This window comes from Mesoplodon bidens (assembly GCF_964165515.1).
Source record: "Mesoplodon bidens genome assembly, chromosome: 4".
Classification (NCBI taxonomy): domain Eukaryota; kingdom Metazoa; phylum Chordata; class Mammalia; order Artiodactyla; family Ziphiidae; genus Mesoplodon; species Mesoplodon bidens.
The window spans coordinates 135,725,666-135,752,763 of NC_138160.1; the positions used below are offsets into that span (position 1 = coordinate 135,725,666).

At 46.0% G+C, this 27,098-nt stretch overlaps 1 protein-coding gene across 2 annotated transcripts in view; it reads right to left on the bottom strand.

The window, feature by feature from the left end:
- ADAM19 (ADAM metallopeptidase domain 19) overlaps positions 1-27,098 on the bottom strand; it is an 87,331-nt gene that overhangs the window by 41,125 nt on the left and 19,108 nt on the right. For both annotated transcript variants that reach the window (XM_081230636.1, XM_081230635.1), the window contains exons 4-5: positions 10,648-10,726; positions 5,429-5,505 (exon numbers count right to left, since the gene is read on the bottom strand). In XM_081230636.1, the coding sequence (XP_081086762.1) occupies positions 5,429-5,505; positions 10,648-10,726 (156 nt within the window). The remainder of the gene's footprint in view (positions 1-5,428; positions 5,506-10,647; positions 10,727-27,098) is intronic.

The following is a 27,098-nucleotide window of genomic DNA, read 5'->3' on the forward strand; positions in this document are numbered from 1 at the left end:
CAGAGGAACCCTGGCAGGGCAGGCCAGGCAGGCAGCAGGTTTAACCCCTGAATGACTACAGGACTCGCTCAAATGCATCCTTCCAGGAACTAGGCAAGAACTGCTTCTTAGGAATTTGTCCATTTAGAGCTGAACCCAAGGGGACACACCGTACACACCTATATCCAGAGCTGCCGTAAGAGGTAATCACAATGTCACACTTCTTTCCTTCCCCCCAGATCTGCATGCAAGTGAGAAGGAGTTACAGGGAGCTTCAAAGGCAGCACAGAGGTGACGTGGTCACACGGGTGATGTGGTCCCTCTGGGATGGGGTGGCAAGCCACAAGTGGACAGCATGGGCTCGGGAGTGGGACACACCTGGATTCAAATTCTGGCTCTGCTGTCTGCTAGCTTTGGGCTAAGTTACTCAACAAAGCTGTCCCTCTCACAGGGCTGCTACGATAGTTGACTGAAGTAAGAGGCAATGTTTACTAACAATTAGGGTAATATTTAAAAAGGATAGCTAATAGTCATTGAGCATGTATGATACACAAGGCAGGGTACAAGGCATCTTATTCAGTAGCCATTCAGCACATATGTATTGAGCACCTACTGTGTGCCAGGAACAGTTCTAGGCACCGGGGATGCAGCATGATAGGAAAACAAAAAAAAAGTCCCTGATCTCAAGGAAGTTGCACTCATCACCTCATGTAAATCCATCAATGATGTCACTACTGTTGCTCCCATTTTACAGGTGAGAAAACTGATGCTAGGGAACTGAAGCAACCTGTCAGGTTTTATACCAGGAACTGCCTGGCTCCAGAATCTATACCTGACACAACAGGATGCTGCCCTGTGAGGGCTTACTCTGTGCTTGACACAGAGGTAGCATTTCTTATCTGTCCTGCAGAAGGAAGGCCAGGTATTCAAACGGGAAAGGGCCACGCCTCTCCTTGGCAAAAGAGCAGATAGGCATGGACTGGCTCCTTCTGTCCCGGGCGCCCCACCTCCTGGAAACTCTGCCCACTCTCTCTGCAGCCCAGAAATTTCGACACTGGAGAGACCTTTCCATGGTCTTGTCTACCCTGCTTTCTTAGATAAGAGGAAGCAAAGCCCAGAGAAGTAGGAACTTGCCCAAGGTCACCTAGTGAGCTACTGTTAGAGCTGGGGGCAGATCCCAGGTCTCCTGACATCCAGGCTCCTTACTCACGGGCGGAGCCATGACACCACCCTCAGCCCCCCACCCAGGACTCAGCAGCCCCCTGCTCCGTGGGCACCATCTAGAGAGCTGAGCTGGCCAAGGCAAAGACAAGGAGGAAATGAAATGAAACAGGGGGAGGAAAGCTCAGAGATCATACAGCCGGGAGGTATGGAGCCAGAGAAACTCAGGTCGCTTGACTCTAAATTGTGAGCTCCTTCTAAGCCATCACATAACGTTCACACACATCCTCCTGTGCTCACTCTTAATTTCATATCCTCTCTCTCCCACAGAGTCTGAGTCCAGGGACCTGGGGTAAGGTATAACCACAGTGAGTATGGGCCCCAGGGTTTTGAGGACAGATCTGCTATAAGAGTGATGCATCAAATAGATGACTACAGGTGATCTACTGTATGTCTTTGAAAGACTTTCTATGTAATTAAACTTGCCAGACATTAGTACTTAAGATACTATAGAGCCATTAAAAGAATGAGCTAGATCTATGTGTGCCTACGACATAATGTTAAATTGGAAAAAGAAAAAAACCAATTATAGAATGGTATGTATAACCCTATAACCAATCTCCCTTGGATTAAAAAATCATATATACACATAATTATGTATTTCAATTATGTATACTCCCCAACAGATTACAGACGGGGAATGAGATTGATTGAAATGGCAGGACAGGATAAAGAATTTTCACTTCTTTTAGTTTTATGCTCCAGTATTATTTGGATGTTTAGCACACTCATTAGTTACGTAATGATAATCTTCAATAGCATTTTCTTTACAAATAAAGTGAACAATCAGGTCAAAAAAATGTTTTTACTGCAATCAATACCTCTCCTGCTGATAGACAGTGAGTTGGACACACATGGGTGCACGCGCACCCACACGTACACGCATGCCCAGTGTCTGCCAAATCCCACAGGTTCAGTCAAGGACACCTCAACCCAGTAATGTCTAGATTTCTTCACAAATAATCATTGCTCCTAAAATTTATACTTTATGTTAATTTGCAAAGCATTTGTGCATGCAAGACATTGTATAGGACATTTAGATGAGTCCTTCATAAGAGACAGGCTTGGGGAGTATGGACACTAAACATCCCTAGGAAATGGTGTGCCACATCTTTTCATTGGTGTAGTTTATAAATATCCAGAGCTGCCACTCTATTCTCAAAGGAGTCAGTGGCCTAAACAAGATTACAGAGCATTATATTACATATCCATGTTCCTTTTTGGAAGGAATATTTCTAAAAGGATACACAAGAAACTGGTAACAGCGGCTGCCACTGGGGAGGGGGGATTCGGGAAACAGGAAGCGTACTCTTTCATTGTACGCTCTTGTATTATTTGAATGTACTTTTACTATGATCCCGGATTACCTCTTCAATTAAATTAGCCTAAAGAACTGCTTTGGAGAGAAGAGGATGCCCAGCAACAATCTAGAAACTCAGCTGGATTCCTCTGTATTTGTATCATCAGCCTGAAGATCCCACTTGGTATAAATCCTACCTATTTTCTCCAATCACAAAGAGCATGTTTCCAGGAGAGAAGCACAACTGCTATGGAGATTTTCCATTGCAGCATCACTTTATGAGCCTTAGTGGGGGGCGACTTGAGTGTTACGAGGGTTTGAAGCCTGCTGCTGCTACAGCTGCTCCTACTCCAGAGTCTGAATGGAGCCATCTGCCATGCGTCTCCAGCTCTTAAATCAGTCGGGCCCACAGACACCCTTGGTTTCTTAAGGTGTGTAGTGAGAAGGCTGGGAAAATAAGGTGGGTGGACCCCATAAAAGGGAAGCGTGCAAAATAGAAACACATGGACGGCTCACCCAGTTTCCCCCTATCAGCACAGCTGTGGGAATGATGTACGACAGGCCAAGCCAAATTCCCACTGCCCCAGACCAAGAGGACAGAGGCATAGGCAGAGAGAAGCAAGTCACACCTGCATGTTCCCTTTCCTCCTTCTTGGGACAGATGTTGTTCACTTGCAGACTGCAGATGGCTGGGCCTGTAAACACCACTGGAAGGCCAGCTGGCTAGGTTCAAATAGGTCACTTGAGCAGGGGATTTGGGGTCTCTGTTATGGCCTCCCAGCCAAAGCTTGTTTCCTGCCTAATTCCCTCCGGCCGACTCACCATGAAGCCTTACAGATGAGACATGGCTCGATTTATAAACAAACACGTGGGATCTGCAGCATGATGGGCCTCACATTGGCATGTGAGCCTGGGTGAGTCTTAGCATGGTTTCATTGCTATAAGATGATAATAATCCCGTCTGCATGCTGTAGCGTTAACACAGCACTTAACATTCTCTACCATGCCTATCATCCGTGCCCACTTTACAGATGAGAAACTGAGGGCTCAGGAAATTACTTTTATATGCCTGTCTTCCCTCCACCCGTGTAGGGCATGGGCATAGAGCAGACACCCAGTGTTAATTTGCTGAATGAAAGAAACAATCATTGGCTCAATCAATCAAGAGAGAGGAAGGGTACACAGTGGAAACACCTCCTACTGGCTCATGAGGGCCAACGTGTGCGTATCTGCCCAATGCTGCCTTCAGTAAAATCATGTTGATAGCTTCGAATTGGTCATGGTGGGAATATTTTTACCAGCATACTGGCAGATGCTACATATCAGTGCTTTTTTTTCTTTTCGTTTTCATAGAGCTAGGTTATCAACACACTGGGTATAGGTACCACATAGTATAGGTAATTAAAACCCAGGCAATTAGTATAGGCAATTAGAACACAGGTTTTTCAGATCATCATCTCTTTTCCAAAAGGAGGGGAGGGTGGGAAGAGTCTAAATAAATGATTTTTATTACTCCAACATACATGTATAGATCCTACTATATGCAAAGCACCAGGGTAGGCTGGAGGAGAGAAACAGATATTGAGATAGAATTCATATTCTCAAGGAACACATATTCTCAGGTATAAACTATAACGTGCACACATATCACCTGGGGATCTTGGTAAAAATACAGGTTACAATCCAGTAGGTCTGGGTGGGACCTCAGATACTACATTTTGAACAAGCTCCCAGGTGATGCTGATGGTGCCCCTCTGCGGGCCCCGCCCGGGAAGCACGGGTCTGGGAGGTGACTGAGTGCTTGTATATACTGGCCAGTTCCAAACGTTAGATATCTATTAGCACGTGCAATCCTCACAACACGACAGATATATATTTCCCTTATCCACATCTTACAAAAGAGACCATCAAGGCCCAAGGTCACCCCTCTGGTCAACTGCTACTTGCTCAAAGCCAGGTCGTCTGGCTCAGAGAATGGAGTCACTCTCTATCCAACATGCCCCCTCATTGGAACTTTTCAGTTCATTTTCTGTCTTCAAGATTATCCTTGCTTCTCCCTTCTCTTCCTGCTCTTTTCACTAGCTGCCTATTTCCTTTTTTGCCGCCTATAAGCACTTTTACCAGAGAAGAGCAAAGGAGAAGTGGGAATAAATGCTCAAATTCATCAACTTCAAGTGTATGAACGATGTCTTTTATTTCCTATATCCTGGTGCTTTGACACTGGGACCTTGCTCCCGCCCCCAGAGTTAGCCAATTCCTACAGATGGTAACTCACCAGTGAGCACAATATGCCTTTCCAATGGGCTTCTTACTCTCTGGGCCGCCCACCCCCCCGGGCCTGTTCACCCCAGGGCCAGGTACCAGACAACTAGGGACAGCCCCATGCCCCAGATCCCACAAAAATGATTCAAACTAGCCAATCCTAAGCCTGCTTACCCTGCCTTTCCTGTTCCTTTCCACAGAAACCACAATAAAGACTCCTGCCCACATTCCCTCTCCCCGCTCTGCCTCCTGACTGACCCCTGTGCCGCCCTGTGCCCCAGCCCCAGCATGGCATGCCCCTCCTCCTGGGATCTTGAGTACAATAAAGTGTCTTTTCGATGGCAGTTGTCTCCTGCTCTGTTGGCTTCACCATACCTAAATAATAATAAAACCTCAAGCTCCTCAGGAAAGAGTACGCTCAATCCCCAGTGAATCTGTGGGTTATCTATTATTAACATTATTATTTTTACCATCATCATCATCAAAGGATTATTTCCCTTGTCCCTCCCAAGCTCAGCCCTTCTCAGAGCTGGCTTGCATACATTCTCAATAGACAGCTTCTCAAAGTCCCTGCCCAAGGCCAGCCCCGCTTAGCTTAAAAAATTCCATCCCTGGGGAGAGTCTCAGGTGCCCCCCCCAACCCCCAGCACTGTCAGGGCCTCTTACCTCATTCCCCGGCAGGTGCTGAGTGTGACACTGGACTGTTCTGCCTTCCTCACTGTCCCATGGTAAAAGCAGTGATCCTACCATGGAGAAAGCGGGTGGTCAGACCACAGGATACTGATAAGCATGGCAATGTTAGTGTCTCGTAAAGTCAGGGATGATTATATACCTACCCTAAGCCTACAATCTGCAAAGAGCTTTCTAAGCCACCATTTTATTTGACCCTCGCAATGTTCCTGGGCGATGGGACAGGGTGGATGCCAACATCCTCGCTGAAAAGATGAAGAAGCTAAGGCTCAGAGGAGCAAAGAGATTTGCCGCAGGTCTCACTGCTAGCTGGAGAACCCAGGATTTCAGATCTTTTTTTAAAATTTTTTCCAGAGAAACAGTTTATTTATTAATTTTTGGCTGCGTTGGGTCTTCACTGCCGCGCGCGGGCTTTCTCTAGTTGCGGCGAGCGGGGGCTACTCTTCGTTGCGGTGCACGGGCTTCTCATTGTGGTGGTTTCTCTTATTGCGGAGCACAGGCTCTAGGCACGTGGGCTCAGTAGTTGTGGCTCGCAGGCTCTAGAGCGCGGGCTCAGTAGTTGTGGCGCACGGGCTTAGTTGCTCTGTGGCATGTGGGATCTTCCCGGAGCAGGGCTCGAAACCGTGTCCCCTGCATTGGCAGGCGGATTCTTAACCCCTGCGCCACCAGGGAAGTCCCTCAGATCTCTTTCTGTGACATGATGCTGGCCACAGGAAACACCGGCTTCTCAAAAGCCTGCCTCCCCACTAGACTCACATCCTTGACCCCCCATAAGGACTGAACAGTGTCCCCCCGCAAAAGTCATGTCTACCCAGAACCTCAGAATGTGATCTTATTTGGAATAGGGTCTTTACAGATGTAATTAAATTAAGATGAGGCCATACTGAACTAGTATTCTTATAAAAAGAAGAGAGGACACAGAGAGACACACACACACACACACACAAAGAAAAAGGCCATGTGTAGGTGGAGGCAGAGATTAGACAAAACTAGAAGCCAAGAAGCACCAAGCATGGCCAGGAGCCACTAGAAGCTGCAAGAGGCAAGGAAGGATCCTTCCCTAGAGATGACAGAGTGAGCATAACCTTGATTTTGGACTTCTAGCCTTCAGAACTATGAGAGAACACATTTCTGTTGTTTTAAACCTCCAAGTTGATGGCACTTAGTTACAGTGGCTCTAGGGAGCTGATCTATCCCCCGTCTTCCCTGCCCCCCTTGAATCCCTACGCGCCTGGAGCAGACTTGATTTGGCACCTGTGTCCCTGGACGCTTGCAGATCTGCTGCTGCTCTCTAGCCAGGGCATCTCACGGCCACCTGGTCTTCCCAACCTGGCTGGATTCCTCATGGCTACAAACCACTATGTGCTAGGCCCAGGACTAGGCCCCGAGACACAACAGTGAGCAACAGACACAGCTCCAGCCTTCATAGGACTTATGGTCTTGTGAGAGCCAATATTAGTTTAAAAGCCATACAAAGATAATTACAAATCATGAAGAATGGCTTGAAATAAAGTTCAAGGTGCCAGCAGAGTGTTTGATAAGTAGGGTAGCCAGAGCATTTATGAGGCAAACCAGGACCCTGTTGAGAGTGATAAAGTGCTAAACCAGACAGACAGACACAAACCAGGACTGTTCCCAGCACACCAACGGGTGATAACAAGGGACACATTCCTACAAGCTTCTTCCCAAAAGGTCAAAAGAGATAAGCTGGTCCGAAGAGAAAGAAGGTAAAATCTCCAGGGCAGAGCCAGGTTCTTAAGAAGGTCTTAAGAAGGAGGTAAACTGTGTAGTTGCAGACACAGAAGCTTAATCTTTCCCCACCAATGTCCTGGGCCTGAGCAGGGCCAATCAGGAATCTCTGGCATTCACCTACGTAACAACAGTCCGAGTGATCCATCACCAGGACCACACTTGATTGTGGTTGTTCCTTGGTCCCCAGCAGGCAGGCATGTGACCCAGGAGGCAGCTAACCCATTCATCTACATTCTCTGGTTCCACCCTCTGCTCAGCTCTAGGCATGAGTATAGTGCAACACACCTTACAAAGGGCTGTCACACACATCACCGCATGTGATAATAATGCCGGCCACTCACTGTTATTAACAGTAAGAGCTAACATCTACCCAGCTCTTGCTCCTGGATAAACAATTTACATGATTCTTTTCCCTTTAATTCTGATCATAGCCTTATGAGGTAGATACTCTTAGTCTCATTTGTTAAAAGGGGGAACTAAAAGCTGGAGAGGTTTTAGGTCATTCACAGGGCCACACGGCAAAGTGGAGATTCAAACCCCAGCAGCCTGACTTCAGACTCCAGGCTCTGTCTCTCTTAGCAAAAGCAGACCCAGCAAAGTGCATGGAACGTAATTTGTCAAAGCTCTGTTATCTTCCAGCACCAGCGGAGATGGAGGTACTGGTCTAAGCCCTGCCTCTCACTGGTCATCTCGACTTCGGCATGTTCCTTTTTCTCTTCTCCCCTCCATTTCCTCATCTGTAAGATGTGGCGTTGGAAGAGATGTTTATAAATTCCCATAAAAATCAGTGATTCATCTTACCCTTCCACAGCCCTGAGAGTCAGATCTTAGCATATCCAATTTTCAGATGAGGAAACTCAACACTAGTGTGGTCAAAAGGGTTTTTCAGGTCACACAGCTAGTTAAAGCCAAGACTAAAAACCTGGCTTCAGACCCCAAACTCTGCAACCCGTGCTACTGGAACACACTCACAGACCATTCCCCCAGTGATCTGACCTAGATCAAGGCTGGAGCCCACAGGCCCAGCAATGGGTTGGATAAGGTTCCCACAACTCCCACTACCCCTGGCCAAGTTTGGTAGGAGAGTGTGATCCGCAACCTTTGGGTCAAGCGAAGCTAAGTGGTTTATTCCATTCCCATTTCTCTTTGAGTCTTCAGCTCCCAAGTAAGAAAGCTGCCTGGAAGCCCCCTGGGGCTGGGTGGGGGCTTTGCCAGAGCCTAGGAGCAGGGGATGTAAGAAAACAAAGAGGCATCCCATGCTTCAGGCAGAGATGTGCTTCTGTGCTTCAGTCAACCTTCAGGAAGACCTTCGGGAGGGAGGGGCTCTCTGGGAGGGAGGGGAAGTTCTCTCACTGTCCTCTGTTTCTCAAAGGCCCTCACAACATCTCTGCCTAACCCTGAGAGCACAAAGAACAAGTACACAACAGCCATGAAGTCATCGCATTCCTTCCCAGCCTCTCAGCCTGAGGGGGCCACCCTGAGGGGGCTTTCGTAGCAGGAAGCATGAGCTCATGGAGCACTGAGACCCATTCTTCAGCACAGAAGTGCAGAAGCCAAACCCAGAGGAGGGTGCTTTGTGAGGTCATAACGGCCAGGGGCTTTTGAGGCATGTCTGTCCCTTCCCCACCTCGCTGGAGACAGAGAACATAAGTCTCAAGGGAGGAAGACGTGTCAACCAAGGGGCCTTGAAGAAGGTGTGGAACCACAGCTGGCCAGCCTTCCCAGAGATGAGAAGACAGAGCCTACTTGCCTCCCGTGGGCACCAGACACTCCTTCCCCCCACCCCGCCCAGGAAGGTCTTGGTGAAGAAGGCAGCACTGATCTCCACACCCAACAATCCAACATAGCCCCTCAGCTACCGAGTTACTACAGACCTCTTAGACCCATGGAAACCTAACTGTCCTGTGTCCCTCTCCTCATTCAAGGGTGATCTGATAAACTCATCTGTGCTGCTAACGACTGTTAGTGGCTGTCATTGTCTTCTAGGCTTTTGCACTCCGGCAGGGCTACTGTAGGGACTGGATCAGGTGGGAATCTCAGGGTCATGGGAAGCTGTGGGAGGAGCCCATCATGCTGCCTACACACCACACCCCCCAGATACGAAGCCCGTGACATCCGGCCCCAAAGGCAAAAGACTGCTCCTCCCCTTCTCCTTCACCCCTGCTCTTTGGCACAGAGTCTCAGAAGGGTCACTCAAGTCCAGAATGTCTCAACTTGGGCACTATTGACATTTGAGGCCAGATAATTCTCTGCTGTGGAGGACTGGCCTGTGTATTGTAGGGTAATTAGCAGCATCCCTACCCACCAGATGCCAGTAGCATCCACCTCCCAGTCATGATAACCCAAACTGTGCCCACAAATTGCCAAGGGTCCCCTCCTTTGTTGGCTAAAACAGTCAAAGAGACAAATAGAATATTTTAGGGTAATTGCACCTGATTAAAACTGGTATAAATCATCATGAAGCATATTTCCTTTGCTTTATGTTCATTACCAACATATTTAACAAAAATTTAAGGAAAAGAAATGATTTAGGGGCTTCCCTGGTGGTGCAGTGGTTGAGAGTCTGCCTGCCAATACAAGGGACATGGGTTCATGCCCCAGTCTGGGAAGATCCCACATGCCACGGAGCGGCTGGCCCCATGAGCCATGGCCACTGAGCCTGCACGTCTGGAGCCTGTGCTCCACAACGGAAGAGGCCACAACAGTGAGAGGCCCGTGTACCGCAAAAAAAAAAAAAAAGAAATGATTTAAACCCAAATCACTCCTAGTTGAGAACCACCACTCTAATCCTACAAATTCTAAAAGGCCCCTGTAGGAAAAGCTACCAAACCATGAAATGTGTATGATTCATGACCTTAAATGTCCACCAGTGACCAAATGGTGTGGTGGAGCAAACTAAAAGACTAAAACCGAAACACCATTTTTTAAATGACGAATCTCTGTGCAAACAGCCAGACTCAACTTTGAGGGGAAAAGTACCCAATATGAAGATAGCAGCAAAATAAGAAAATCTTTGCATCCTAAAACCACATTAAAAAGGTAGACTACAAAATCTTACATGTCCATATGAAAAAAAAAACTAACACCTGATTGGGTGAGATGACAGGATTACCAGTATATCATTTCTCTTACTTAAACTTTTGTTAGTATGTGGGTAATTAACATAAAGCAAAGAAAATGTATGCTTCACAATGATTTATATAAACTTTAATCAGATGCAACTTGCTTAAAATATTGTTTGTTTCACCATTTTAGCCAGCAAAGGGGGAGGGTATGCTTACGAAACAACAAATTCATATTTCGTGTCTCCTGCTCACTCCCTGGGTCTCAGTCAGGGAAACAATTCCTTCAGGGGAGGGACTGTCTCCACTGAGCATCTCCTCACTTCCTAGGGGTGGGTCTGGGATAGGGCAGCTGCTTGATAGATATTGACCTGAACTTACCTCGGATTTCAGGGTGGTGGTTCGAGGGTTGCCACTTGGAGTATAATGGGTTTCTGTGTAGGCTGGAGCAAAAAGGTGCCTGAAAAGAATAAAAACAGGCATTTGTCTCCTTAGATGATGGACTTCACCGTCCTGGGAACAGCAGCCAGTGATTCTAACTAAACTTGGTAGAGCCACCCCAAGAGTCTCTACACAGAAGGAACTAGGCAGTCCCATGGAACGGCTCAAGGAATAAAAAGAAAAACAGAGTGAAGTTTGTTATGAACTTTGTGTTCATTGGGATCATTGCTTAAGTCAGCCACAACCAGATAGAGTTGACCACAAAAGCTGTCATCTTAGATCTTAACTTGTTCTGGGTCCTGGGAAAATACATGTGCAAACACATTCACAAAAATTCCCAGGGTCTATGGACCCTATTGTGTACCTTGACTGATTATTTCTCCAGCATATCCACCAACTTTTGGTATCAGCACACCAATTTTTCTTTAAGGGGATCCCTCTTCCCCGTTGCATGTTTTGGTAAGACTGTCAATCAAGATATCCTACCTGGCCTTGGCCAAGCGTGGCCCTCGGCGCAAGCCAAGCCAATAGAGCAATGCTGCAAGAACTTAACAAATGGGAGCTATTCATCTGCTCCTGTGTTCCTGCTGCATGGGTTCCAGAAGTTTCCTTTGCCCATCTTTTCTGAGACCTAGTGGTTCAGATCTGCTGAGACCTGGTAGTTTTATGTGTTACCCTTCCAATATTGTTTTTTCTTTCCTAAAATTGGACATTGGTTTCTCTCTTGCCACAGACCTCTTGCAGCTGAGGTTAAGAATCCCTCACCAGGGCTTCCCTGGTGGCGCAGTGGTTGAGAGTCCGCCTGCCAATGCAGGGGACGCGGGTTCGTGCCCCGGTCCAGGAAGATCCCACATGCCGCGGAGCGGCTGGGCCCGTGAGCCATGGCCGCTGGACCTGCGCGTCCGGAGCCTGTGCTCCGCAACAGGAGAGACCACAGCAGTGAGAGGCCCGTGTACCGCAAAAAAGAAAAAAAAAAAAGGGAAAGAAAAAAAAAGAATCCTTCACCAAAGGCAAGGTGACCTCAAATAAGGCTTTTAGAATTTCCCTGAAAGTTAAAAGACAAAAGAGCCAAATGGATGCTTCAACTAGCTCAGCCACATTATAAGCAGAATGAATATAAAGAAAGTCGAGGTCAGGGGGCAAAGTTTGTAATGGAAGGCACCATTAAAAATTGAAGTCTAGGGCTTCCCTGGTGGCGCAGTGGTTGAGAGTCCGCCTGCCAATGCAGGGGACACGGGTTCGTGCCCCCGTCCGGGAAGATCCCACATGCTGTGGAGCGGCTGGGCCCGTGAGCCATGGTCGCTGAGCCTGTGCATCTGGAGCCTGTGCTCCGCAACGGGAGAGCCTGCAACAGTGAGAGGCCCGTGTATCGCAAAAAAAAAAAAAAAAATTGAAGTCTAACAAAAAAAGAATTAAGTGGATCTATATCTACTAATGTGGAAAGATGTCTAAAATGGAGTTATATAAAGACAATAAATTTCAGGAATATGTACTTTTTAAATCCCTTTTAATGAAAAAGTAACAGCAGTACACACTAGTGCATGCATCGACAACAGGTGGAGGAGGGCATACCCATCATTAATGGTGGTTATCTCAGGGAATTACAGAACATGTTCACAATGTAAGTTGTATAATATTTCTGAAAAACTGGTTGATCTTAAAGAATAATTATCATGTATTTATTCTGAAAACGGAAAATCTAATTTGAAACTGCTTTTTAAATGAGAAGATACAAGCTGAGGCCAGCATAGAAAGCCAAAGGGACCTGCAGGGACCACCCTGGTTTTGTAAGAGGTGATATTTCCCACAAGAGAGGGTCATTGAAGAGGATCTCCAGAGTCTCTCGGGGTCACTTCCAGCTCTAAGTTCCGGGACTCCAGACTCTCAGATTCCCCTCCACCCACAGAGTGCAGTCAGAAGGCAAATGCCACAAGGGTTGTCTCTTGCACTGTGTCAAGCCCTTCAACGTGCTGTCTTGGACAAGAAGAAAAGAAACCCAACAGGGAGATGTAAAAACAAAGCAAAACAGAAAACCCAGCTTGTGTAGAGAAACTCCAATTCACATGGAAAGTTTGGGTCAGTAGCTAACTTGCCAGATTCTGTCTCCCTTTCTCTTTCTCCTTAGCATCTAACCAGTCAAGGATCGAAGGGAAGAGTCACCCATTTGTCTGGGCGAGATAAACTGCAAACCCCAGGAGGACAGAGGCCAAGCTGTTTTGCTCACCAGTACATACTGGTGTTTAACACGTACTCAGTGAAAGAATGTGTTAATTTCTGAATGAATGGATGAGTGTGAGTCGTTGAGCATACTAGGAGCTTAGAACATGGTCTGGAGTCTGAGAGACTAAGTCTCAGTGCCAGTTCTGACATTTACTGTCTCTATGGCCATGAGCGAGTTGTTCTACCTCTCCAAACCTTTGTTTCCTCTTCTGCAAAATCCCTTCTACTTGACAGGGTTGTCATCTGAGTAAAATAACCTAATGCATGAAAAGAGCTTAAAACCAGTCCTGGCTCAGAGTGGAGCTCAGTAAAGGTTAGTGATTATCATTATTGCTTTCAACAGGGATTATGATGGGAAGAACCCAGAAAAATGGATGGAATTTACCTATTTGCTTTCAATTCCCCCCAGCCATTAACTTCCCAGTATATCACTTGAGAGAGGTGAAAAAACAATGAGCTCATTCCTGCAGCCCATTTCCTTGGTCTGCTTTCACAGACTGCATAATGGACGGCGAGTCAGGAGTTCAGAATTTAATAGTCCATCCCGGATGACGGTAGGGAGACGTGAGTTTTCCCACAGTAATGCACTCCTGGAAAATACACCCTCAGCCTCTTCTGAGTCTTAGGCGGGAAAATATTCATCCAGTGACACCAAGATGCTCCAAAGAGAGCAATCCAGATTGAACCTCAGAGGAGTCCACATTCTTGTCGGTTCTTGGCCCCACATCCTCAGCAGGGTAAGCATCTTTCTGCACCTTCTTATTCTGAGGTTCTGCCACTGTCATCATAGGACTCTCAGAGCCTCAGTGCTGAGAGGGACCTCAGGAATCATTAAGCCAAACTCACTAGACTGTGGACTCCCTAAGAGCAGGGAGCATGGCTGCCTTGTTCAGTGCTTCTCCCCGGCTCCTAGTACCAGGCAGGTTTATTCTTTGAAAAAGTGGATGAATGAATAGATGAACGAACAAACGGATCTTCTACCTTGTGTAGGAATCTGCCAGATGGCCATTCGGCACTGGACATCTCCAGTGACAGGGAGCTCCTGAGACCACCCACCCCATTTCTGACCACATATAATAGTTAGAGAAAGTTCTTACACTGAACCAAAAGCTACCTCTCTCTGTAACCGGCACCCACTGGCCTCATTCTTGTCTGCTGAATCCACAAGAAACAGTCTGCTCCCCCTTCCACCTAACTGCCCTTTTCAGGACCAGCAGCATTAGCATTACCTAGGAACTAGTTAAAAATGCAAATTGTAAAAAAAAAATATATATATATATATATGTGCAGATTGCCAGGCCCCATTGCAAACGTCCTTGCACACAGAAACTCTGTGGTTGGAGCCCAACCATCTGTTGTTGTAATAACTCTCTGAGTGATTCTCGGGCAGAACCACCACCCTAGACCACAAGTTCTCAACATACTTTTAAAGCAGGCAAACTTCAAAAATATCCACGTGTCTCACTACCCAAGCCTCCATCACCCTTCTACCTCCACCACACCCTGGATCATTCTGAGCTTAAGAAACCCTGAAAAGTTGCAATCAAAATAGTTCACATGCCTTTAAGTGAGAAAGCATATCACCTCACAACATGCCTATGAGGACATTGCAACCTTGGAACTGTAACTTGTCCAAGCTGTCACGGCACAGTGTCAGAGCCGGGTTTCAAAGCCAAGTCTGTTGGACCAGACCATACTTTTTTTTTTTTTTCCTGTGGTACGCGGGCCTCTCACTGCTGTGGCCTCTCCCGTTGCGGAGCACAGGCTCCGGACACGCAGGCTCAGCGGCCATGGCTCACGGGCCCAGCCGCTCCGCAGCATGTGGGATCTTCCCGGACCGGGGCACGAACCCGTGTCCCCTGCGGAGATGGCAGGTGGACTCTCAACAACTGTGCCACCAGGGAAGCCCCAGAGCATACTTTTTAAGCAGTTCTCTTCTCTGTCTCTATTAGAAGGTAGAAGCATAAAACTAAAGCACTACCAGCAGTAGTCCAAAGCACAATTTGACAGTGATAACAGCAGCCTTGAGAACATGTGATGCTACAAAAAGGAGGCTCCTGGGTCTTAGATGTGAATACATGCAGAGAAGAGCCGTAGGGGTAAGCAAAGCACAGGGCAAGATATAAAGAGGATAGACATGTAAGGACGTCAGGGGTCGTTTTGGGGGGTTTTTTTGTTTGTTTTTTTAATAACAACCCTTTCCCCAAATGCAGTTGCGGATGTTGACCAGGAGGGTCATCCTTCCTTCTAAAAGCAAAAGGAAGGGTTATGTTCCATCACCACTATCTGTGCAATTGTACCGATTCATAAGACACTGCTTTCACACGCTCCCCGTCGCCCCAAGCTAGGCCCATCTATGCCTCCAGTCCCTGGTGGTGCCTTGGCGCTGCTCTCGGCACCAAAGACACTATCCCCTCAGAGACAGGGCTGCAGGGCCACTGAGCAGCCCAGCTCAGCCCAGCCACCCCTTCTCCAACCACATCTTGTTCTCATCTCCTCTCTGACAAGGGGCTGGCTCAGCAGATCTGCAGGAAGCTGTCTCTCACCACTGGAGCGTGCTAGGATTTTCAGGAAACGAGTTGCGAGTGATGTGCATCCAGGAAGAGAGAAGGACTGTCCAAGATTTCCCACCCTGCCCCCTCCTTTTTCTGGCTTTGATGGAAAAGCAATTTCTGAAGAAGTGCCTCCCACCCGTGCCCTCAAGGCTCACAAGCCCACAGGCAAGCAGAGATCACACATCATCCCAATGCTAATAGCAGCCAGCACTGCAGTGCTCACTTTGGGTGAAACTCAGGTTGCCCAGACCCCAAAGTCCTCGAGCAATCTTCTGAATCTTTGTATCTTCTGAATCCCAACTGGGAAAATAAGCTGTCCCCCAAATATTGGACATAAAACATAAGGTCACTCTCCAGGGAGGGACAACAGAATTGCCCATGGTGGCCTGGTAACTGTACATGCAGCCAGACCCCCCAAAACACACTGCAGCTCCAACAGCCCTGACCCACCTTTCCTAAGGCTCTCAGCCTTCGAACCCAGAACCGTCCCTTTAAGGACTATGTACTGTCAGACTAATTTCAAATGCTTCTCTAAGCTTCTCTAAAACCCCCTCTAGGGAGAAAGAAGCAGCAGGACTAAAATTTGCAAAACGTCTTCCCGAGTCCAATCCCCCCATCCTGCTGCTTCAGATAAGCAAATCAGTGAAGACAAAGTGATAATTTCCAAACTACCTTGAAAAACAACCCTACCCAGATATGCTCAGCATAAACAAACAGCACTCTGCTCATCCCAGTGGCTATTTTTACTGACACCTCCTTCTCCCAGGTCTTGCTCCATATCTAGCTCTTTCAGGAGTATTGGGGGCATTTATACACTGGTGATGCTTGGGAGGTACAGCCTTGCTGGTCCCTCTTATCTTCTCTGGAGGAGCCTCACCCTCACCCTGTCCATCCATGCGGGTGATAACATAAGGCTCTTTCATTTATCACTTATACTTACAATGCCGTCATAACGAGACTCAGCCCAGTAATACAACACCCGGAAATGCTGTTAAAAAATATAAAATCCCAGGCCCCATCCCAGCCCCACTGAGAATTACATTCTCTAGAGAAGGACTCAGAAATCTATATTTTTAATAGTTTTTCCAGGTGATACTTTTTCAGTCTCTAGGAATTCTCCATTGTATCAATTTTAACATTTTTAATTCTTTTTCTTATTTCTAGCCTCCTAAGCACCCTCTCAAAATCTAAAGATAATATCAGCACAGCCTAGAGGGAAAGTCCCGGGCTCAGAAAGGTTTGGTTTGAGCACCAGCTGCACTACTCTCTAGATGACCGTCATTTCAAACCCTGGAAATGAGACAAAAGATCACCATAATGCCTTTCAATGTCATACAAAAGCACTGCCAAATCACAGGCTCTGGGAGGTCTGAGGTTCTTTGGACTCCATAGGGGGAAATGTAGCTTTGAAAGACTATTTACAATTAATTAGGGCAGCTCTTGTAAAACCCTGTAAAATTAGATGTTAACTTGTAAAAACCTAATAAGATAGAATAGAGATACAAATGATTTCAATCTAGCAGAAAAGCTAACTCTCAAGGTTATGATTTTATTGCCCATAGAATATTAACCAGTTTTGTATGTAATTTAGCAACGTTATCTCAGCATTCCTTCTTCACTATTGAAAAAATATGTTTCCCTTATCTATCCAATTTTTAAACCAGTTTTATCATTTTGTTGGTTCCTCCATTAATTAAACAAAACTTTGACAAAAGCTCACTATCTGTATTTGTATGAGAACTGTTTTCAGTTGAGCCACATAAATTCTGTCTTTTTCCTAGACTGAAAATGAACAGGGTGATAATTACGATCTCACAGCCCCACTGAGAGGATCAAATGAGAAAATACATTCAAATACTAGCTATGACGTTTATGAGTTCTGTGAACTTGGGCAAATCGGTTAGCCTCTCTGTGCCTCAGTTTTCTCATCTATAAAATGGGGGAAATAATAGAATCTACTTCATAGGGTTACTATACAATGTTAGGAGAGTGTCTGACTATGAATATTTGCTAAATAAAATAAACAAATGTGAAAGAAATCTTTGCAAAGTATAAAGTATTTCTTTCTACAAATATCATTGTTAACACTTTCTCTGGGACTATCTATGTGCACATGTGGTAAAACTTGGTAATTGTTAACCAAGATAATGGGCTTCTGAGAGTTCATAATACTAGTCTCTCTCCTTTTGGGTATATTCAGAAATTTTAATATTCATATTTTTTAACTAGCAAGGTGATACTATACACATCACAAGCTACTCAGCCTCAGTGTCCCTTTCTATCAATTGGAAATGGTGATGCCCAGGACAGGCAGACATTGGGAAGAGCTTTTGAAAAGCAGAGAATGATATTCTAATGTAATGGCTAGTGCTTGCCCATATTTGGGACAAAATAACAAATTCAGTAAGTAGTGTTTTGTTGTCTTTTGTTTTCAAAGAGCAAGAAAGAAAAGGGGAGAAGAGACAGCTCAAGCTGTCTCAGAACCAAGATTTCCAAAGCAGTGCTCACTCCACCTCTGACTCCAAAGGAATGGAAACAAACCAACATGCCAAAGGCATGCATGGCCCTAAAGCCAAATAAGGGGCCCACAGGCAGAGGCATTCCTTTTTGAGGGAACAGAAAGTTTAAGGAAGGGGGAACTTTAAAGGTTGCTCCTGATGTAAAGAGTAGGAGATCTCCTCCTACTCCAAGGACTCACTTGAGCAAGCATCATCGCTCCTAGAGACCCAGCTCCAGAAGCAATGCCACAAAACAAGATGGTGCCACCCACAAGCCTGGCATAAAGCCGAAGCATGTTGTCTTTAACCTTCTATAAAGGAAGTGTCCAAACAATGCATTAAATCAACACTCCTTTTCACCAAACGCATCCCATGACATCTTCTCCCAGTCCCCACAAGACCTGGCACCCTTCCGACCAGGTCCTGGTCCTGTGTTTTGCTTTTGTGTTGTCGACCAAAGGATGTTTGGATGAGCTCTGTTTACTCCTTTGGCCAGCAGGGTCTTTATTTAATCCTCTTCAGGCCTCGCTCTTGGCTGCCTCCACGAAGATGGAGTAACCTCTCTGTGCAAATAGGGCTGACCTCTTGGGATCAGGATGCTTAACTGTCAGGGACCCAAGAGGCCCTCAAAATGGCTCACCCAAGAAGAGTTTATGGGTTTCTTTTGCAGGATCCTGTAAAGTACCCATTACCGGCACTTATTGGAATTGGATAAGAACAGTTCAGGGAAATGGGGTACTATGTTTACTACTTCTGAGAAAAATAAAGAAGTGGAAACCAGTTACCACAAGCAACCAAACCAGTTTCAATAGCAACAAGTTTCTGGTAAATCACCACAGTTATCAGATTAACGTGAAGGGAAGAGGCAATGGTTCAGTTGTACAGATAAACTTTGGGGATAAGACACAGGAAAAGTGAAGAAAAGAAATCTCTAAGATCACAGGACTTATGAAAATATGCTTAGAAAAAGGGGAGTAGGTGGGCTATCCCATGAATAAAAGCAAACAAAACAAAAGCAAAGACCACAAACCAACCTGCCCTAAATGTGGGTTCTTGGTCCCTTTTAGGCTCTGATTAAATATCCCAGTAACTCTGATAAACCTTGACCAATGTTTCTTAGCATCCTAAAGCACAAATCACAGTGAATGCACAAGTCAAGAAGGTTAGAACTTGGAAAAGTCCTCCTAGAACATAGTGGACATATGTTGTCCTATACTGCCCAGCAGCCCTGCTACTTTCTTGGGAAAACAGTGCCAAATTTACATTTAGAGAAATGTTCCCCTCTTGCTGCATGCTGACTGGGGCCACCTGGAGTCAGTCATAACAAGTCAGGACAATCAGGTCTCATTTCACTGAATTTCTAGATGAGTGACACCGGTAAAAATGGCTGGAGCTGAGACACAACCATTGGTGGCACCTGAAGATGATGTTGAAATCTCATCCTCTGCACACCGATGCTGAATCGAACCTCAGAGACAGAGTTTCGGGTGAAGTAGAAAGAATAGTGTTATTGCTGTGCCAGGCCAAGGGGACCACAGCGGGCTCCTACACTTGAAAACCATGTATCCCAATCCGGATGGATTTTTTTTTTTTTTTTTTTTTTGGCTGCTTTGGGTCTTCGTTGCTTCGCACGGGCTTTCTCTAGTTGCAGCTAGTGGGGGGCTACTCTTCCATGTGGTGTGCAGGCTTCTCATTGCGGTGGCTTCTCTTGTTGTGGAGCACGGGCTCTAGGCACGTGGGCTCAGTAGTTGTGGCTCGCGGGCGCTAGAGCACAGGCTCAGTAGTTGTGGCTCGCGGGCGCTAGAGCGCAGGCTCAGTAGTTGTGGCACACAGGCTTAGTTGCTCCGCGGCATGTGGGATCTTCCCAGAGCAGGGATTGAACCCATGTCCTCTGCATCGGCAGGCTGATTGTTGACCACTGCGCCACCAGAGAAGTCCCCAACCTGGATTTGATGAGGAGTTTTATAACAGTGGTTCAAGGGTGGGGTCGCTGACAAGATTAGGGTGTACACAGGGGCCTGCACTCCCTTAATCCCAGTCTCAGGTCTCCTAATCTTGATGAGCTTCTCGGGTCCCTTTAATCTTGCCTCAGGTGGTTTCTTGGCTGCTCCTCCCTTGATTAGCAGCTGTTGGAATCTGCCTTTTGGAACTCAGGGAAGGTCATGAGGGCTGGAGCCTTGCCTACAAGAAATGGGGAACAAAAAGGCCTCCATGCCCGGGAGCCCCACAGGGTCCTGCTTGGTTTCAAAGAGACTCTCTATGAATTCCTAGACCCTGTGCTTTTCAAGCCCTAGCTCTTCAGCTTTTCCCTAACTCTGTGTGTTGCCTCATACGCTTCCCATAAAGTTTTATTGGAGGGGAGGGGGATTGGTGAATAAATGGCAGAGTCTACTGCAACAAAAAATCTTTATATGTCACCCTCTCTGTTCAGTGCTTACCCCCATTCCATTCTCATGGATGAAAAATTTGAAAAAGAGCAAAAGCAACTTACCAACATCACAGAATTATATTTTGCTTCTAAACTCGTCAGTCTAAATGAACTAAAGCTACCTAAACGTCAGCATCAGCAGTAGATAACCCAAGAGTTGGGCCATCCAGACACTCCCAAAAGGCAGAGAGGAAGGATGCTCGTGCAAACTCATCAGTGAATGCTTATTAAGCAGCATAATATGGTACAAACTGCAGGGCACACAGCCTCAGGAAGACCAAGTTCCTCCTGGCTTGAATTCATCACGTATTTGCTCTGGATTCTTGGCCAAGCTGCAGTGCCTCTTCGGAACACCCATTCCACAAGTATTTATTGAGGCCAATCATGTGCCAGGCGCTGTGCTGGGCGATGTAAAGGAGGCAAGCACAGCTTTCCTGCCCTCCACAGGGCACCTCGCTCATGAAGATTAGAGGAGGCTGAAGGGTGGCAGCTTATGCCACCCCAGACATGCCACTTTAGCATAAGGATCATTTTGAGCTGAAGGCAACTGAGAAGAAGCAGATACAAGAAAAGCTCCTTGCCCTCCTCCTATTTGCCTAAAAGCGGGTCATCAATTCTCAAAGGTGTCCCTCCTCCTCTCTCTACCAGGAAGGACAAAAGTTAATCACCAGAGACAACTTTAGACCCCGTCAGCCTGGAGACGGCACCAGAGGAATCCACACAACAAACTTTAAAAACTAGCCTTTATCTATCATTTCCCAAATATATACCTTCCCACTGTTTATGGCCTTTAGAAGCCTAAAACCTCTTTCCTTTTTCCTACCATTTCTCTACAAACTTATTGTTCTTTGTTGAAGATGCTACAGAAGCCTCAATTCTGTGTCACTCATTTTTCTCTGGGTATCTCCCATGTATACATGTTAATAAACTTCTGTTTGTTTCTCTCTTGTTAATCTGTCTTTTGTTACAGGGTACCCAGCCGAGAACTTAGAAAGGAAGACAGAAAATTATTTCCCCCTTTCCAAAGTCATCTGTGAAAGTACTTTGCAAACACTAACAGGCCACACAGAAGGTAGATATTACTATTCAGTCCCTAGAAACCAAGTCTCTATATTACAACCTATCTTCCTTCCTTCCCAGAACTGCTGCAAACCACAGCTGCAATCAACTTCCAATTTCCCCTAACAAGCTGCCTACACAGCTTCGGAGGAGGGGTGCGTGCGTGCGTGCATGTGTGCATGCGTGTGTGCATGTGCGCGCACACGTGTATGTTGAGCACAGAGAGAAAGGGCCACCTAGGGATCAGGAACTCAGTATCCTCAACACTGCTGATCTCCTTTTCCACAGCCATATTCCTATCACCACATAACTGAAAGGCCAGTTTAACCTTCGCATTCTTACCCAAGCCCCAAAGCCAGCATTGATAAGAGATAAAGAGCTTCTAGAATACAAGGGGTCTGACATCTTTCCCAACACTTAGATCTCCTCTTTCTCTAGCACTCCAGTCTTCCTCCAAAGGAATCCCTTTCCATGACTTGTCCTTCCTTTCCTGGGAAGGGGGGCGGGGGGGGGGCGGCCTCGGAAAAAGAAACCAAGCCTGATATAATGCAGTCATTATAGCCCCTTTGGCCCATCTGGACCTCTCTCCAGGGAGACTGATGCAAGAGGAGAAAACATGGGGGCCGCCAGTTTCCTGCAAACCCGTAACCTCGGGGGTGAAAGAAGGAGGAAAAGGGGGCAGTGGGGCACATGGGAGCCATGGAGGGGACTGGAAGGGAGCCATAAGTACAGAAGTCATAAAGACCCATTTCTCCTTAAACTGGCTCAGGAAAGCCTGGCCCAGCTCCACCCACTCAATGATATCATTGTTTTCAACAAAAGCTGGTTTGAGAACCCGAAGGAAGACCCCCAGCGAGGCCTCACCAGTTCCTGGGAGATCAGTCAAGTGCTCAGAATTGTAGATAAGGGGGGAAGTCTATGTAAGGGTGAAAATTACAGAGGTAACCAGGGTAAGGACAGACCGCTTCTGCCAGGACTTTTAGGGCCACGGAAAGAGTATAGGATGCTACTTTTCACATAGATTTTGATTCCCCACCACCAGAGTTGATGACTGGAGATTATTACCTTCAACTACTGAGAAAACTAAAGATCTGAGAAGTGGCTTATCTGAGGTCCCACCACAAACTAAGGACAAACATGGGGACTTGTACCACTGTCCTGCTACTTACTCAAGCCAGGAACCTCAGATTGGCCTTTGAATCCATCCCCTTCCTCAGCTCATATCCAACCCATCTCCGAGTCTCCATGATTCCACCCTATAAGTATCTCTGGAATCTGTCCCCTTCTTGAAGGGGGGACAGATAAGTGTCTCCATATCTGTAACCACTTCCCTATATGAGATCACCATAATTTCCCCCTCAGATTAAACTAAAGCTTTAGAATGGGTCTTATTACTCTCACCAGTCTTGCCCTTTCCAATCCATCCTACACACTGTAGTCTAAGTAATTTTCCTCACATGCACTTTGGATGCTGTCACCATCTGCCTTTTAAAATTTCTTCATCGGCCCCCCATTGCCCTCAAGATACACACCCAATCCTTTGAAGGAGCCTACAAGGCCCTTCAAGGACTCGCCCCTGCCTACCTGGACAACCTCTTCTCTCACCGTTTCCTTCCTCCCTCTTGCTCTCTGCTCTAACCCCAAAGAACAACTTTTCATCCTCAACAAAGGCCTTAGAGCCTTTGTTCCTGCTACTTACCCTGCGTGGAACCCGTCCCCCTTGTATAAGCCACAACTCTACCACCACCCTACTTCCTTTTACTTCGCTTCCTCCTAGAAGCCTTCGCAGGCCTTCAATCCAGGGTAGGTTCCCCTTCCCCGTGCTCCCACGGTACCCTCTACTTCCCCCAACATAGCCTGTCCCACACTGCTCAGTAATGGTTGGATTATCTCTCTCCTCCACTAAGCTCTAAGCCCCATGATGTCAAACTGTGTTTGCTTGCCATTACTCTTCCAGGAATACCCAGGACCTAGCCCAATGCCAGCCACCAAGCTGGCACGCACAATATTTGTTAAATGAAGGAAGAGAAGGTAAGAGAGAAAGGAAGTTAAGAATTCCCAATGAGTGGGCTTCCCTGGTGGCACAGTGGTTGAGAGTCTGCTTGCCGAGGCAGGGGACACGGGTTCGTGCCCCGGTCCGGGAGGATCCCACGTGCCGTGGAGTGGCTGGGCCCGTGAGCCATGGCCACTGAGCCTGTGCGTCCAGAGCCTGTGCTCCGCAATGGGAGAGGCCACAACAGTGAGAGGCCCGCGTACCGCAAAAAAAAAGTAAAAAAAAAAAAAAAAGTAAGGGCCTCCCTGGTGGCGCAGTGGTTGAGAGTCCGCCTGCCGATGCAGGGGATACGGGTTCGTGCCCCGGTCTGGGAGGATCCCATATGCCGCGGAGCGGCTGGGCCCGTGAGCCATGGCCGCTGGGCCTGCGCATCCGGAGCCTGTGCTCCGCAACGGGAGAGGCCACAACAGTGAGAGGCCCGCATACCGCAAAAAGAAAAAAAAAAAAAAAAAAAAAAAAAAAAAAAAAAAAAAAAAAAAAAGTAAGAATTCCCAATGAGTAACCCAGAGCTCAAGCCCTGGAGACTCAATACACTGGAGACTCGTCAGAAAAACCATGGATCCTCTGACCCAATACCTACTCCCAGTTGAGTTTGAGCAAGACCTGCAACTTGCTCCAGGGTGCCCAAAAGCCTATTCATTTAGCATCCAAGGTATCAACCAAAGGTCTGTGTATGTCACTGAGTTCTAAATAGAGAAAGAGTAAAGGTTACATTCTTAAAATCAGAATATCTCCTGGGCAAAATGTAAACTTGTCTTCATTCTCAGGACAGAACCAGTCCAGAGGCCTCAGAACTGGCCTCCTCCTATAGACTCTTCCCTGGGGATAATCATGCTCCATGTCCTAAGCACAAAGGTTGGAGAGTAGAAATCCAGCTTCCAGGGAGTCTGGATGAAGAGCCTAGGCACATCCTTGAAGATGAAAACAGAGGTCTGGTCAGGAGACTCCCCCAACTCCCCAAGTTATGAAGAAGCCATCTTTGCCTTGGGCTCAGCCCCTTGCAGTCCATGGCTCCATCTGCCAGGTACACCTCCACCCACTGGGCTCAGCCCAAATTTCCCTTCGATGGCGAGGGGTTGGGGAAGAACTTCTTCTCATCTGAGGTTCAGAAAACACAGCTCAGCTTTAAATTGCACCTCAAGCCTCTTTCCTAAAAATACCCCATCTACCTCTCTGACAATATGGTTTTACCAGAGGCAAGAGAAAGCCCAACTCAAAGTCAAAAATAAGAAAACAAAAAAATTTGAACTCTAAGCCACTCAAATCCTCAGGTAGCCTAGCTGTGGAAGGGAGAGAAACCCCTTTCCCACTGCCACATACCACTCTTCTGAATTATAATGATTTGGCTAGCTGGAATACTGAATTCCTAAGAGCTTATTAGCACTCCAGTTTTGGTTCCCCTAGATCCAGACCAAATATTTATATATTAATTTCTCAGTCTGAATTCCTTTCTCATTCTTCCACTCATCTCTCCTCCCTCCCTCATCCGAAGCCTCCCCTCCTTGCTCCCACAAGACAGAGCTCCAAGGTACCCTCCTGAGGGAAGTTTTCTCTAACCCCCAGTGAGAAATTCCCCCTTCCTTACCGCCCCCTCAGCACTTTACTTTTAACGGTATTAAGTAAATTTGTAACCAACCTTGGATTATGCTGTTTGAGCATTTTCTCTCCCATAGAGAGTAAACGGCCAGAGGGCAAGGCTATGGTCTGCATCTGCTCCCTACAGCACCAAGCATAGGACTTTACACACAGGTGCTCAATCAATATTTGCTGAAATCAATACTACAAAGCTACAGTAATCAAAATAGCATGGTGTTGGCACAAAACAGACATATGGATCAATGGAACAGAATAGACAGCCCAGAAATAAACCCACACACCTACAGTTAATTAATCTTCGACAAAGGAGGCAAGAATATACAATGGGAAAAAGACGGTCTCTTCAGCAAGTGGTGTTGGGAAACTTGGACAGCCACATGTAAACCAGTGAAGTTATAATACACCCTCTCACCATACACAAAAATAAACTCAAAATGGCTTAAAGACTTAAACATAAGACCTGACACTATAAACTCCTACAAGAGAACATAGGCAAAACATTCTCTGACATAAATTGTACCAATGTTTTCTTAGGTCAGTCTCCCAAGGCAATAGAAATTAAAAGCAAAAATAAACAAATGGGACCTAATCAAACTTACAAGCTTTTGCACAGCAAAGGAAACCATAAACAAAATGAAAAGACAACCTTCAAAATGGGAGAAAATATTTGCAAATGATGCAACTGACAAGGGCTTAATTTCCAAAATATACAAACAGCTCATACAACGCAACAACAAAAAAAACAAACAACCCTATCCAAAAATGCGCAGAAGACCTAAACAGACATTTCTCCTAAGAAGACATACAGATGGCCAACAGGCACATGAAAAGATGCTCAACATCACTAATTATTAGAGAAATGCAAATCAAAACTACAAGGAAGTATCACCTCACACCAGTCAGAATGGCCATCATTGAAAAGTCTACAAATAACAAATGCTGGAGAGAATGTGGAAAAAAGGGAACCCTCCTACACTGTTGGTAGGAATATAAGTTGGTGCAGCCACTGTGGAAAACAGTATGGAGGTTCTTCAGAAAACTAAAAATAGAATTATCCTATGATCCAGCAATCCCATTCCTGGGCATACATCCAGACAAAACTATAATTCAGAAAGATACATGCATCCCTATGTTCATAGTAGCGCTATTCACAATAGCCAAGACATGGAAACAACCTAAATGTCCACTGATAGATGAATGGATAAAGAAGATGTGGTATACACTGCTATTTTTAAAATAGATAGCCAACAAGGGCCTACTGTAAAAAAAATTTTTAATTAAAAAAAAATTTAAAAAGAACTATGTATGTTAGTAAATGTTTATAACATAAAAAAAGATGTGGCATACACACACACACACACACACACACACACACACACACACACAATGGAATACTACTCAGCCATAAAAAAGAACAAAATAATGCATTTGCAGCAACATGGGTGCAACTAGAGATTATCATACTAAGTGAAGCAAGTCAGAAAGAGAAAGACAAATACCATATCATACCACTTATATGTGGAATCTAAAATATGACACAAATGAACCTATCTATGAAACAGAAACAGAATCACAGACATAGAGAACAGACTGGTGGCTGCCAAGGGGAGGGGGGTTGGGGGAGGGATGGAGTGGGAGGTTGGGGTTAGCAGATGTAAGCTTTTATATATAGAATGGATAAACAACAAGGTCCTACTGTATAGCACAGAGAACTATATTCAATATCCTATAATAAACCATAGTGGGAAGGAATATTAAGAAAAGAATGCATATATGTATAACTGAATCACTTTGCTGTACAGCAGTAATTAATACAACACTGTACATCAACTATACCTCAATTTTTTAAAAAATCTGCTGAAATCAAACTTGTAGAGTGGAGTCAAGTTAGCTCTGGTTTATAAGGCAGGGGATCCATCAACTGATGAATGGATAAACACAATGTGGTACATCTATACAATGGAATACTATAAAGCAATAAA